The 13,170-nt window shown below is 49.3% G+C and overlaps 2 protein-coding genes across 6 annotated transcripts in view; one reads left to right on the top strand and one right to left on the bottom strand.

Moving 5' to 3' along the window:
• The window catches only part of B3GAT1 (beta-1,3-glucuronyltransferase 1), a 46,178-nt gene extending 40,219 nt beyond the window's left edge, over nucleotides 1–5,959 (top strand). For 3 of the 4 annotated variants that reach the window (XM_054647550.2, XM_077190006.1, XM_077190005.1), the window contains exons 6-7: nucleotides 1,889–2,006; nucleotides 3,719–5,959. In XM_054647550.2, coding sequence (XP_054503525.1) covers nucleotides 1,889–1,975 — 87 coding nt within the window. In that variant the 3' untranslated portion in view covers nucleotides 1,976–2,006; nucleotides 3,719–5,959. The remainder of the gene's footprint in view (nucleotides 1–1,888; nucleotides 2,007–3,718) is intronic. The other variant, XM_054647549.2, reaches the window with a different exon arrangement.
• A 487-nt stretch (nucleotides 5,960–6,446) lies between these two features.
• The window catches only part of LOC129129455 (beta-galactosidase-1-like protein 2), a 34,943-nt gene continuing 28,219 nt past the window's right edge, over nucleotides 6,447–13,170 (bottom strand). For both annotated transcript variants that reach the window (XM_077190002.1, XM_077190003.1), the window contains exons 16-19: nucleotides 10,450–10,537; nucleotides 8,576–8,690; nucleotides 7,572–7,688; nucleotides 6,447–7,160 (exon numbers count right to left, since the gene is read on the bottom strand). In XM_077190002.1, the coding sequence (XP_077046117.1) occupies nucleotides 7,074–7,160; nucleotides 7,572–7,688; nucleotides 8,576–8,690; nucleotides 10,450–10,537 (407 nt within the window). In that variant the 3' untranslated portion in view covers nucleotides 6,447–7,073. The remainder of the gene's footprint in view (nucleotides 7,161–7,571; nucleotides 7,689–8,575; nucleotides 8,691–10,449; nucleotides 10,538–13,170) is intronic.

Here is a 13,170-nt window from a genome sequence, read left to right as displayed (position 1 = left end):
GGCTTTAAGAGAGCAGAAGTGGGCTCCAGTTGAAGCAGAGCACTGGTGCTGTGTGGTTGTGTTGCTCTGCTGCTGGAGTGGGAGTGAGCCCTGGGCCAGAGGAGGGCCAGCAGTGCCAAGGGCTCTCTCTGAAGGGGAGAATTGGCTGCAGGATTTCTCCAGCACCTTTTAATCCTTTCACCATCACTGCAGAGCCCTGAGAGCCACTCGTGAGCCCCGCTGGGTTTTGTCTTTTCCCGGGCATGCAGTGCAGTAATTGCAGCAGTGGGGAGAGCAGGGCTGGAATCAAGGGTGACTTTGATGAGCAGGCTCTGAAGTGCTCGTGGGGGATGATGAAATGGATTTTTGGACCCACTCCAGCCAGCAGTTGGTCTCTACTGCTTCAGTATTAGCAGAGATTTAAGCTCCACGCAGGAGGTGACTCACATCAGAGAGGATTTTGGTCAAACAAGGTCCTTGGGAAGGGAGGGAAGGTGCTCTGCTTGAACCAGGAGGGTTTGAAAGGGGCTTTGTTCATCCCTCAGAAGCAGAACGTGGCCTGGTTTTTCAGGAAGGCAGGCACTGGGTGGAAGAGGTTTGCAGGATTGGGTGTGCAGGGGATTGTCATGGCAACCAGAGGGAAACCCCACGAGGTGGGAAACAGCCAGGCACAGGTGAGGGGAAGCAGGAAACCTGTTTGGAGAGGATAAAGCTGCAAGGAGGAAAGCAATGAGGATAATTGAGTATTTTAAGCAGCTTCCAGAACCGTCTGAGCACAGCAAGTAGAAACAATTTCCTACAACAGCCCCTCTGAAATACTCAACCACCTCAGATTCTGCCAGTTCTCCTCCACAGATGTTGATCTCTCTGCAACTCTGCTGCCAAGACAGAGGGAAGCTTTTAGGAGGAGCTCCAGTTGTGTTTTAAGCAAGTTTGGGAGGGGTTTTAATACCTGGTAGAGAATCGGGGGTGGCTGTATGGGGACAGCATTCCAAAGGCTTTTTTGGGGGATCCAAAAGCTTTTGGGGGATCCATAGGGGAATGCTGGGTCATGAGAGGGTGTGTGCAGCCCAGAGCTCGTGGGAAGAAGGGAGGATTCTGGAGCCAGCTCCTGTCTCAGCAGCTCTGAGGCTGCAGCAGCAGCGAGTCCTTCCCTGCTCAGTGACACTCAGTGGCTTTTTAGGCTCTGGAAAGGATTTAAAAGTGAAAAGAGAAGTGGTGGTTTTGTCTTTTCCCGGGCATGCAGCGCAGTAATTGCAGCAGTGGGGAGAGCAGGGCTGGAATCAAGGGTGACTTTGATGAGCAGGCTCTGAAGGGCTTGTGGGGGATGATGAAATGGAGGTTAGGAAATGAGGTTAGGGGGCAGACTGGTGCCTGCTCCCCAGGAATGGATTTTCAGGGATGCACTGAAAAATTCAGATTGTATTTCCCTCAGCCAAAGGCAGGGGTGGACATGGAAGAGCTGCTGATGCCTCTTCCCTCCCAACACCACCTAAATGTCAGAAATTTGCATTTCCCCTCTGAGTGACTCCAAGGCTGAGGGTGTGGGTGATAACCAAGGAGCAGCTGAGGAGCTGTGGGAGGCAGGGCTGTGATTCCAGGCTGGGAGGGAGCTGCCTTACCCCATTGGAAGGCTGATGAGCCTTTGGAGGGAGCTGCTGGATAACTACATGGAAGGAGCAGGGTAATGTCCCACGACAGCACACTGTAAATGGTGATTTCTGTGCACTGTGCATTCTGCAGAGCAGCAGCTCTGCCTAAATGAAGGTTTATGCAAAGCCCCTCTCAGCAGTGGATGCACCATTAGGCTCCAGGGTGGCTGCTTAAATTGCACTATTGATTTAATGTGCAGGAATATTTCCTAGTGCACTGGAGAGCTGCAGCTAATGACTTCTGCTGGCTTCCTCAGATTTTAGTCTGGCACACAAGGACAGAGAAGCCTGTGCTGGTCAACGAGGGCAAGAAAGGATTCACAGATCCCAATGTGGAAATCTGACTGTGCATGGCTGACAGAGACCAACAACCAGGTAAGAGCTGTTTCTAACAGCACTGAGAAACTACACAAGGGCAGGAAAAAGAGAAAAGCTCTTTTAAATGTGCTTTTTCATTTCCATTTTTCACAACCCTGACCTTCCCTTACTGCTAAACCTCTCAAGACCATTTGTTAATCTCTCTTTTTTAGAGTTAATCCATGTTTAAGACAAAATACCTGCTGAGAGATTGAGGGGAAGAAAAATGCAGGGAGTAGGAGTTTCAGCAGAAGTTGCAGCATTAAGAAAAATCCTTGTGTAAACAAGGTTGCCTTATTAACTTAATATAGCTAAAGCACAGAGGTGAAGGGTGTGGATTTATCCACCTGCAAACACCTGAGGGAAGCTAAAGCAGTAGCAGCAAAAAGATTTTTGGCCAGGCAGAAGCTTTCACTGAGGGAAATATTTAATTCAGGCCCACAGTGAAGGCACAGAGGGGCAGTGATGAGTTTGGAAGGTGTGGATTGAACCCTGCCTGAGGTGTTTGTTCACCTGAGGAGACCATGGGGTGTCTTTTCCAGTGGAAAGGAGGAAAGAGCACACACATTGATATTTGTTCATGCCCTGGGTGTTTCTGCAGCTGGTTTGCAGGAGGATGAGCTGTTCACTTGTATCTGCAGCCTGTGGAGCTGCCCTTCATTCTTATGGGCAATAAAATAAATGCACAACTCCCTTGCACTGGAGTGTAGAACCAGGCCTGGAGGGACAGGAGGTTGCTGCTCCTGAGTCCTGAGAAACAGGAGCAGGAAGGGGTAGATTTGCTCAGCAGGGGTGAATTTTTACCTGCAATGAGCTCCCTTGTGTCCCATTCCCTGGGGGAAGCAGGATGGAGCCCTGGCTGCTGCTCTGTGCCCTGGGCAGGGCAGGAGGAGAGCCTGGGCCAGGGAGAGGCTGTGCACGGGGGCTGCAGCTCTCCAGTGCTGCTCCCCCTGCCCAGGCAGCACAATCTTGGGATCTGCTCTGGGACAGGGCTTTGGGATGGCCCTGCAGTGAGGAACAGGGCTTTGGGATGGTTCTGCAGTGAGGCACAGGGCTTTGGGATGGCTCTGAAGAGTGGGACAGGGCTTTGGGATGGATCTGCACTGGGACAGGGCTTTGGGATGGCCCTGCAGTGAGGGCCAGGGCTTTGGGATGGCCCTGCAGAGTGGGCCAGGGCTTTAGGATGGCCCTGCAGAGTGGGCCAGGGCTTTGGGATGGCCCTGCAGAGTGGGCCAGGGCTTTGGGATGGCCCTGCAGAGTGGGCCAGGGCTTTGGGATGGCCCTGCAGAGTGGGCCAGGGCTTTGGGATGGCCCTGCAGAGTGGGCCAGGGCTTTGGGATGGCCCTGCACTGGGCCAGGGCTTTGGGATGGCCCTGCAGTGAGGGACAGGGCTTTGGGATGGCCCTGCAGTGAGGCACAGGGCTTTGGGATGGATCTGCAGAGTGGGCCAGGGCTTTGGGATGGCCCTGCAGTGAGGGCCAGGGCTTTGGGATGGCCCTGCAGTGAGGGCCAGGGCTTTGGGATGTTTCTGCAGAATGGGACAGGGCTTTGGGATGGCCCTGAAGAGTGGGACACAGCTTTAGGATGGCCCTGCAGAGTGGGACACAGCTTTAGGATGGCCCTGAAGAGTGGGACACAGCTTTGGGATGGCCCTGCAGAGTGGGACACAGCTTTGGGATGGCCCTGCAGTGGCCCAGGGGTGCTACCCACGCTGTTTGTGTCTCTTGCAGAAGATTTCTTCATGCACAGCCTGCAAGGTTCCTCTCCACAGCACCCACCCAGGCAGGAGCCAGGAGCTCTGCTGACTCCCACCAGTTTTAGCCTTCAGAAAAACCAAGCACCACTGCATACATGAAGTCCCCGGATCCCCTGCCCCTCCTCCCGGGCTCCGGAGGTGGAGAACAAAGCACAGCAAGGCGGGACCGGCAGCTCCCGGCCCCAGGCTCCGGCTGCAACGTGAGCAGGGCTGTGCCAGCACCTGCCTGAGGGTGAGCGCCACCACAGTGGCCCCCAGGGACTGGTTTTGCTGAGCAACACGAACTTTGTGGCCGTGTGTGAGACAGCCTGAGCAGCTCTCTGGCCGTGGAGGGGACAGCTGCCTTCCTAGATGGCACCTTAGCCCTTAATTTTAAGCCTCCTTTAATCAGTGTTTGTTACGCTGCACAAGAGGGGAAGGGTTTGGGGCGGGGGAAAACAAGGCAGGTTAGAACAAACCCTGGAAGCATCACTGTTCTGATTCCCTCTCCTTTTCCTTCCTCAGTTTCACAGTTTGGGGGGCACCTGATGTTCCTGTGTGGTCATGGAATCATGGAAGGGTTGGGGCGGAAGGGACCTCAAAGGTCCTCTGGTCCAAGCCCTGCCCTGGGCAGGGACACCTGCAGCTGGACCAGGTTGCTCCTGTACTGGAATATTCCCAGGATTGGGGCATCCCCACCTCTCTGGGCAGCCTGAGCCAGTGTGAACCACCCTCATTGTAAAAAATGCCCTTACATCTCACCTATCCTCTTTGAGCTGGCCCCATCTTTCTTAGAAGAGCCCAGAGTGGGACAGGAGCAGGGGGCTGCTGATCACCACCAGTTCACCACTAATCCTGATGGAGTCGTGTCTCCAGCATGTGGATCTCTAAAAATGCTAAAATAACTGGAAATGGGGTTTAATGAGATTGTGGGGGCCATACACCATAATATTCATCCAGATCTTGGTCCTGTTTGGCCCTAATTTGGCTCCCATGAGCATTAGGTATGGGATTCTCTCAAGGGTGCTCCTACATAAAGGCAAATTTCCACTCTTAAAAAATAAAACTGCTTCAAACTAGAGATTGAACACTAAGAGGTGATTTTAGTCCATTTCCCATTTGACTGGAGTGTATCCTCCAGCCCCTTTTTCTGCTACTGCAGAGCTGGTGTGAAAAGCCACCCTGGAGCAGTTCCCTTGGGAAGGGGATCCTGGGCTCAGGGCTCTGCTTCTTCACCATCTGGTGGTGCTGCCACCATGGGTGACTCTGTTTGAGACTGCCAAGCTTGCTGAGATACAAACTGAGGTACAACAGGCCCCTTCTCCCCAGCCAAAACCCATAAATTCCCTCCTCCTCCTCCATAACTCTTGTCAAACCTTTTTCATTCCCCCCACCCCTGTCCTAATTCCTTCAAAAATTTTGAAGCACAATTTTACCTTTGAACTGAGGGAAAAATGTAATCCTGCAATAGACTTGGTTATTTTTAGCCCTAACACATAGAACTATTAAAATGCTCTGGGTTTGATTGTTGGCTTCACAGTGCAGAAGTCTCCCCTTGGACTAATGACATTGTGTATTTCCTGATATTTCAAAGGAAAATATTTTTTGTAAGTTATTTTCTCCCACTGTATATCAGAACCGTTGGGGAAAAGTCTCATTCTTTAGTTCCCAGCCACAGAAGCCTTTACAAAAATGTTCCTTTTAGATGCAATGGCTGAAGCACCACTTGGAAAGAAAGTGTTGGATGCTGCTGGCTGCTCTATGGGAACAGGTATTGTTACCTTGGATTAAAACTCTGCACTCAAGTAGATTTATTCTCTTACTGTACTGGCCTTCCAAGCTCCCTTCAGTCTGCAAACCCTACAGTGGAAAAGAGACATTTTTCAAGGACTACCAAGTTTTCATAGCATTGAAATAGTTTCCAGCTGATGTCCTCTCCGAGCTGCATGTTTTGGTTCACTGATCTGAATTCCAGTCCCTGCTGGGTTCCAACTTTCCCTCCTTGGAAGGAAATAATAACTTTCAGAAAAATGCAAAGGATGGAGTGCTGAACACAGCCCTGCACGTTTGCTCTGCCCACAGGAGCCTGGGCCCTCTCAGCTGTCCCAGAGCTGCTGTGGCCCTGGGGAGCAGAGACAGACCTGGCCAGGATGGAGTGTGTTCCAGCTGCACTGTCTGTTCTCAGTTTTAAACAAACTGTATTTAAATTTGTTAAATAAAATGATGGTTTCTAAGAGCCAGAATAGCCTGCACCTCCCTTACAGACACAGTCTGGTGTTTCTCCTGGTACTGGCACAGAAAGCAGAGACTCCTTGGAGATTCTGTAGGATTCACAGCTCAGGTTTGATCTCTCCCTCTCCCTAAGGAGGCTGCAGCTCCTCTGTGCCTGGAGCTGCTGAATTAAAACAATGTCATGTTTACCTAAATCCCAAGTTTCTGTTTAGAGGGACAAAAAGAAAGAAAAAACAGGACCCAAGATCCCACAGCAGCTTTAAGGAGAAAGCAGGGATGAGTTTTTCCAACTTGCTCCCTTTGCTTCTACCCCAGCCAAAATGGGATCCCTGTTCATTTTGCAAGGGGGAATTTCATCTTTAGGTGCTTCAGTGTGAGCACTGCTGGAGAGGGGACTGCAGCACTCACTTGTTCTTTTCTCCTCCTTGAAAATTCTCACTCCTGCCTGGCCTGAAACATAATGATACATTTGACAGAAGACAAAACACATCTCACTTTTTAAATTTTCTCTTTTTTTTCCTTTTGAGAGAGAGATGACCTCCATAATAAAACTTAGTGGAAAAAAAAGCTGAAATTTAAAGTCATTTGACAACCACCTTGCCTTCCAACAAGGGAACACGTAATGGCCTTTCTGCAGAGAGACTTGCTAAAATCTGCCTCAAAATGGTTTCCCACACCTGATTGCTCACATGTTCACCAACTATTTTCTCCCTACCTAATTATAAAAACGAGGAGGCCAAGGATAGCACATTTTGAAAGTCCCTGGAAAGCTGAGCTCAGCTTCCAGTTCAGATGGCTTCAGTTCTTTCTCTCTCTCTCTCTCACCTGCCTCCAGCACCTTTTTACTCCCCCACATCCACCAGATGGTCCAGAACATGCTCAGCCATCGGGGCTGGGGGCCTCAGCAGGGCAGGGGATGAGCTCCATCCATCCATCCATGGAGCAAGGGCGCTGCTTCCTCGCTGTCCTCTCCTCTGGCCTCACTGCCAGAGGGCAAATCCTTCCCCTGGCTCTGGTGGAGATGAGCATGCCCAAGTGCTGAGCCACCAGGTCCCCAGCCATGCAAGCAGGAGTGCTCAGGGTGAGCCAAACGTGGGCCAGGAGCTCTCAGCCCACTCTCAGTCCACGTACTGGGTCCGTCCCAGGTAAGGGATGTCCACGGACTGGATGATGCGGCCCGCCGTGCGCTCCTCAAAGATCACAATCTGCACAGGACAGAGAGAAAATCCCTTCTTGCAAAGCCTGGGGCTGCAAAAATGCTTAGGAGAAGCATATTTAAAGCACCATTTCAAGAGCTCAGTCAGTGTGGGTCTAACAAGGACTGAGGCTCTGCCTTGGGGATGAAGCAGCATCACCCAGGTTTGGGGTGATTTCCAGCCTGAGGCAGAGCTGTGAAGTTCAGCTGCCATCCCTGAATGGCTGTCAGAGCCAGAGCCAGCTTTGGAGCAGCACCTTCCCTCGTTTTCAGAGATCTCAGGAGACAGCACTGCCCTTCCCCTCTGTGGCACTGGCTTTCAGCTAAAGGTTAATTGCTGTCCTGTGTGTGCCTGGCTCTATGGGACAAGGATCTTTAACAGCCCCAACAGGCACAGAGCAATCCCAGCAGAGCCTCTCACCTCGTTGCCCCCTCTCCTTAGCCAGGGCCCTGGAAGGTAAAGAGTTTCCTGAGGTCCAATCTTCCAGTATCTTCCCAGGTTCTGACCATTGACAAACACCACTCCTTTCTCCCAGCCCTGGAATCAAGGCAGAACATGAAATTACTGATGCAGCTCTGCTGCCTCGTTAGCATCCCCACAGGAAACCAAATCTGCTTTCACACTTGCATTCTTTCCAGCCACTTTCTGCAGGTTTTCTGCTTGCTTTCCCTGTGCAAATCCCTGCAGCCAGGGAAAGGGATTTAAACGAGCCCTGCTGAACAGGAGTTATCCTTAATGTGCTCATTAAAAGGATAAAGCTTTCAAAAATGTGCAATTTGTGATTCGTGCTTGTATGGGAAGTTTCTTCCCTTTGAACAGACGGGCCTTTATTCCTCCCCAAGCATGGAATAGCTGCCCTCACCTCTTTCCCAGGTGATAGAAACACTGAATTGCTGCTGGCTGGCCTGATTTACAGCAAATAGAATTTTCCCAATACATGGAAAAGTGAGCAGGACAGTAGGGCCAGGCACAAGGTTGGCTCTAAGGGAGGGAAATCAGAGGAGGAAGTTTAATAATATTTAAAATCTCATGTGAAGTTCTGTGCAGTCTCCCACAGAAGCATGACAGGAATGCTAACTCCCATGCCACAGCCACAAAGAAGTGACTCTTTCCATGTCACACTGAGGAGACAGGAATAAAACAAGGCCCTCCTTTATTTTCTGTGCCCATTACTCCTCTGCAACTAGAAAAGAGCATTTGCATGCCAGCAAAATAAGACTGAAGTGGTCACGGGCAGCTCTGCAGGGTCAGTTTTCTCACAGGACCTCCCCACACTGAACAGAATTACCTGGAGGAGACCCTCAGAATAATTCCCTAAGAGAGAGGGGGAGGCTACAGACACAGAGATCAGTCAGAGCTGCTGCACAAGTCTCTCTAACCAGTTTTTTTTAATAAAAACTTGACCAAGAAGAACCAGGACTTGCCTGCAGCTTCAGGAAGGTGTCCTGTGGCTGCTGCTCTATCCACAGCCTCCCGCGGAAGAACGCCGGCCCCACGAAATAATCCGGGACTGAGCTCCAGCCAGACACGTGCTGCAGGCTGCAAGAGAGGGACACCTCACTGCCCACGGGGCCACCTGCCTGTCCCCACCACCCACAGCCCTGGCAGGCCAAGCTGGGCTGCAGAGGAGATGCCTGGGGCTGTCACCACCCCTGATGTCAGCACTTCAATGTTTTTGACAATAGTGTGTGCTGACGGGACAAAGGGGAAAGGATTCAGGCTGGAAGAGAGCAGGTTGGGATTGGGTATTAGGGAAAAATTCTGCCCTGTGAGGGTGTGAGGCCCTGGCAAAGGTTGCCCAGAGTATCTGTGGCTGCCTCATCCCTGAGAGTGTCCAAGGCCAGACTGGAGCACCCTGGGATGGTGGAAGGGGTCCCTGCCCATGGCAGCAGTGGGATGAGAGGATCTTAGAAGTCCCTTCCACCCACACAATTCTGGGATAAAAGCTCTGCTTCACTTTGGCTGCTGAGGATCCTTCAGATCTGCCAGGGTGCTTGAGATGGCTGTGGCTTGCTAAAGGAGACTGCAGAAGTGACAGGATTCAAACCAGACACTCCTGCCATGGCTCCAAACACAAACACATCCCTGCAGTGTGCAGCAATCAGGGGGATCTGACATGATTTCTTACCTGTGGCAACCATTTGGGAGCAGGGCACAAGCAGAAGAGGAAATAAGGAGAGCAGAATCCCACAGAAGCCCTGAGCTCCTGTAAGAACATGTTCCCTCCAGCCCTTACAAACTGCATCTCTTGGACTGGGGGAAGTTATTGATCCAGTGCAGCCTGGCTGCTACTGAATTATTCAACTTAAAGCCTGTGACAGCTCCTTTCACAACACTCCTCTCCCTCCTCCCCCAGGGGACTGTGAGCTGATTGTGTTTCAGTGCTGCTGGTCAGCAGCCAGGAGCTGAGGCTACTGGTGACTAATCTTGCTTTTGTTTGGCCATGGCAGCTCACTTGCTTTAATGCTCCTCACTGGAAATATTCCTCTAACACCCTGCGGTCCAAAAGGCTCTGAGTTACCCCATCAATAAGAATCCTTCAGGTAGCTCCTCAGCACCTGGTAAACTGCCCTGAGGCATTTCAGAATGAACCTTGTCCCTTTTAAAAGCTTTTTTATTTTAATGTGGCCTCTCCCTCTCCCTCCTACACAAAATGGGGCAGCTGTGATATCTTGGGGGATGCACATAAGTTGTTTGCTGGTATTAAAAACATCACTGAAAAGAGTCTCTGGACTGTGGCCAGAGTCCTTAGGGCATCTGCTGCCTGAAACATTTGCTGAGGTTTTCTCTATGTGCTGACAGAGGCTCTTCAACATCCCCCTGCTAAATTTCCTCCCTTAAATTAAAGCAAAACAACATAAAAGAGAGGGAGCCATCTGGATTGTTAATGCATTATCAGTAGCTTTCTAGAATTAATCCATCCCTTGCCAGGCTGAATTACTAAATATATCAGCCAGATTGGTAATTTCCAGAAAGACCCAAAATTTCCAACATGTGGGTGTGAGGGGATCCTTCCCTTTGGATAAGTCTGGATTTACCTACCTGATCTCACCCTGCTGCCAGGAAACCTTTAAACCCCACACAGTGGGCTTAGATGTCTCCCTAAATGATGGTTTGGATCAGCTGGCACCAGTTCCTGCACTATTTCAGGCAAAAGTATCAACAAAAGTAGCAGTACAAAAATCCACTCCCCACTGTTACCTCATTTAGCTGCTCCCCATTAGACACTGCACTGCTGGAAAGCAGGTGGTTTGAAATGAAGAAGGAAAAAGAAAATAAAGGTTAAAATCCCACAAACCTTTTCATGAAGGCAGGTTTCATCTCCAAGCTGTAAATCTTGAAGTTCCTCAAGGGGGTTTTATTCAAGAAGATGTCACCAATTAAGCCTGTGAGAGCAATGGGGGTAATGAGGAGTTGAGGAACAGCTAAAGCTGATGGATTTTGCTATTTGAATCTGAGGAACAGCAGGAGATGGAAAGCAGCCACGTTCTGCAATGGAATTAGAGTCCATATGGTCCCATTGCTCATGCAGATTGAGTGGGGAGCATCTCTAAACTCTGCCCTCTCCATTCCCTCCTTTCCTCAGCTCAGCAGGGCCCCCAACCCTCCCAGGAGAACCCCCTGGGATGTGATGGGGCCTGTGGGGATTGTGGGGTTCAAGCTGACCATGCACAGATTGTTTTTAAAGCAGTCAATCACTTTTTAAAGCAGTCAATCACTTTTTAAAGCACTCAATCACTTCTCTAACAGGCACAGCAAAACACAACTGAGCCAGCACCAACGCCCAGGGCTGCTCCAGGGCTTTTCATCCCAGGATTTTAAGGCACCTGAAGAAGTCATTCACCTTTAGCAGCCTTTTGTTCAAAGCAAAGCCTGCTCCTAATCACAGCTCTGAGGCTGCCTGGGCAGCACTGAGGTTTATGCCATGTTTCTGCATTAAATAAAATCAATACAGTCACGTGCCTAACTCCATTAATCCATTTTATAGAGCTTTTGCACATAGCTCCCCACTAAAATAGAATCAACCCCTTCCAGCCCCACCACTGTGTGTGATAGGCTTGAGCATTTCAGTCAATTCTGCTCCATGGGATGCACTTCCCTCCTCCTGACATTGTGTGAGCTTTTAAATGGTGTGATTCTCAAATATCAACCTCTCCAGGGAAAACACAGATTAAAAAAGGTATTTTCCTTCCCTCCTTGTGAAGTAATATGCTCAGAGAGCAAGAAAAGGGAGCTGAGCATCACCTAGGAAACCCAGAGCAGAGCAAGAGCCACTGACAGCCCTGGGTTTAGCTGTACCCTTATCAAATAAACCTTGGTGCACTGAGCAGCCACTGCTTCTCCTCCTATCACTGCAGAGATGGGGGAGGATGTTTTTAAACCCATTCCCACTGAGCTGTAGCCCAGCTCCCCCACATACACAGTGTTAACAAACACCTGCAGAACAGAGCAGAGCAGAGCAGAGCTCATCACTGATGTCACAATCACATCCCTGCAGTTGGGTTTGGCCAGGAAATTGTCTCTGCTTCAAACTAGAACTCAGGTGTCCATAACTGTGCCACTGTCAGCAAAGGTGGGAATAAAATTATCAAAATAGTCTCAGGACATTCAACATTCTGATAATTCTGTTTAAATATAAATTCTGTTTAAATATAAATATTTAGCAAAGTGGAACTAGAAATTAGCAACTGGAAGTTGCTCTGAGGAGCAGAGCTCATCAAGGATGTCAGAATCACATCCCTCCAGCTGGATTTGGGCAGGAAATTGTCTCTGAACCCAGAACTCAGGTGTCCATAACTGTGTCACTGTCAGTGCAGGTGAGAATAAAATAATCCAAATATTCTCAGAATATTCAACATTGTGATGTTTAAAGATGTTCTAAGTTTTAGCAAAGTGGAACTAGAAATCAGCAACTGGAAGCTGCTCTGATGAGCAGAGCTCATCACTGATGTCACAATCACATCCCTGCACTTGGGTTTGGCCAGGAAATTGTCTCTGCTTCAAACTAGAACTCAGGTGTCCATAACTCTGCCACTTTCAGCACAGGTGGGAATAAAATTATCCAAATATTCTCAGGAAATTCAACATTCTGATAATTCTGTTTAAATACAAATTCTGTTTAAATATAAATATTTAGCAAAGTGGAACTAGAAATTAGCAACTGGAAGTTGCTCTGAGGAGCAGAGCTCATCAAGGATGTCAGAATCACATCCCTCCAGCTGGATTTGGGCAGGAAATTGTCTCTGAACCTAGAACTCAGGTGTCCATAACTGTGTCACTGTCAGCCAAGGTGGGAATAAAATAATCCAAATATTCTCAAAACATTCAACATTTCTCACCAACTCCCAGTCCTGACCAGCACCATGAGAGCTGTCCTGGAGAGATTGGTTTTAAAAGAAAGTAACAGTCACACTTGTGGCTATTTCAAGAATCTTCCAGGTATTTGTGATGTGTGCAACAGAGCTGAGCCCTTATAGTTCTTGAGGTTCTTAATATTTTTAGACAAAGAAACATCTATTAATTTAATTATGGTGACAGTGATTTAGGCACTGATGTACCTTGACAATCTTCCACACTTCCTAAGACAATGTGACACACCCAGGGAGTTTTGGAGTCAGCTCCTGTAGTTTATTTAGCTGCCCACAAATTTGTGTAGCAGCAGGAGCAAAGATTTTCAGGGATACAATCCTGGATTTACAACCCATGTCAGGCCTGCAAAGTGCTTGAACAACACTGAAATTCCTAATACTGCTGGAGTTTGCAGAGACCTGAGACATCAATTATGTTTTCCTAAATCCTTCTTCTGTACTGTTACAGGACTCCAAGATAGCTGACCTGAATCTGGAGCTGCTTTTATATCTGACAATAAATTATAAACACAAACATTGCCTGCAATGTTTTGGAAGAATCATGGGAGGACCACAAGTTGCTGAAAAGCACCTGGGCCCTCAGCTGGTTCTGTGCAAAGCACACAGGCAGCTCTGAGCATTTCCCCTCTGAGCAGTCCCTGGGAGGGTTT

The sequence above is a fragment of the Agelaius phoeniceus genome, chromosome 23 (genome assembly GCF_051311805.1).
Source record: "Agelaius phoeniceus isolate bAgePho1 chromosome 23, bAgePho1.hap1, whole genome shotgun sequence".
Classification (NCBI taxonomy): domain Eukaryota; kingdom Metazoa; phylum Chordata; class Aves; order Passeriformes; family Icteridae; genus Agelaius; species Agelaius phoeniceus.
This window is presented reverse-complemented; position numbering and strand designations above follow the sequence as displayed.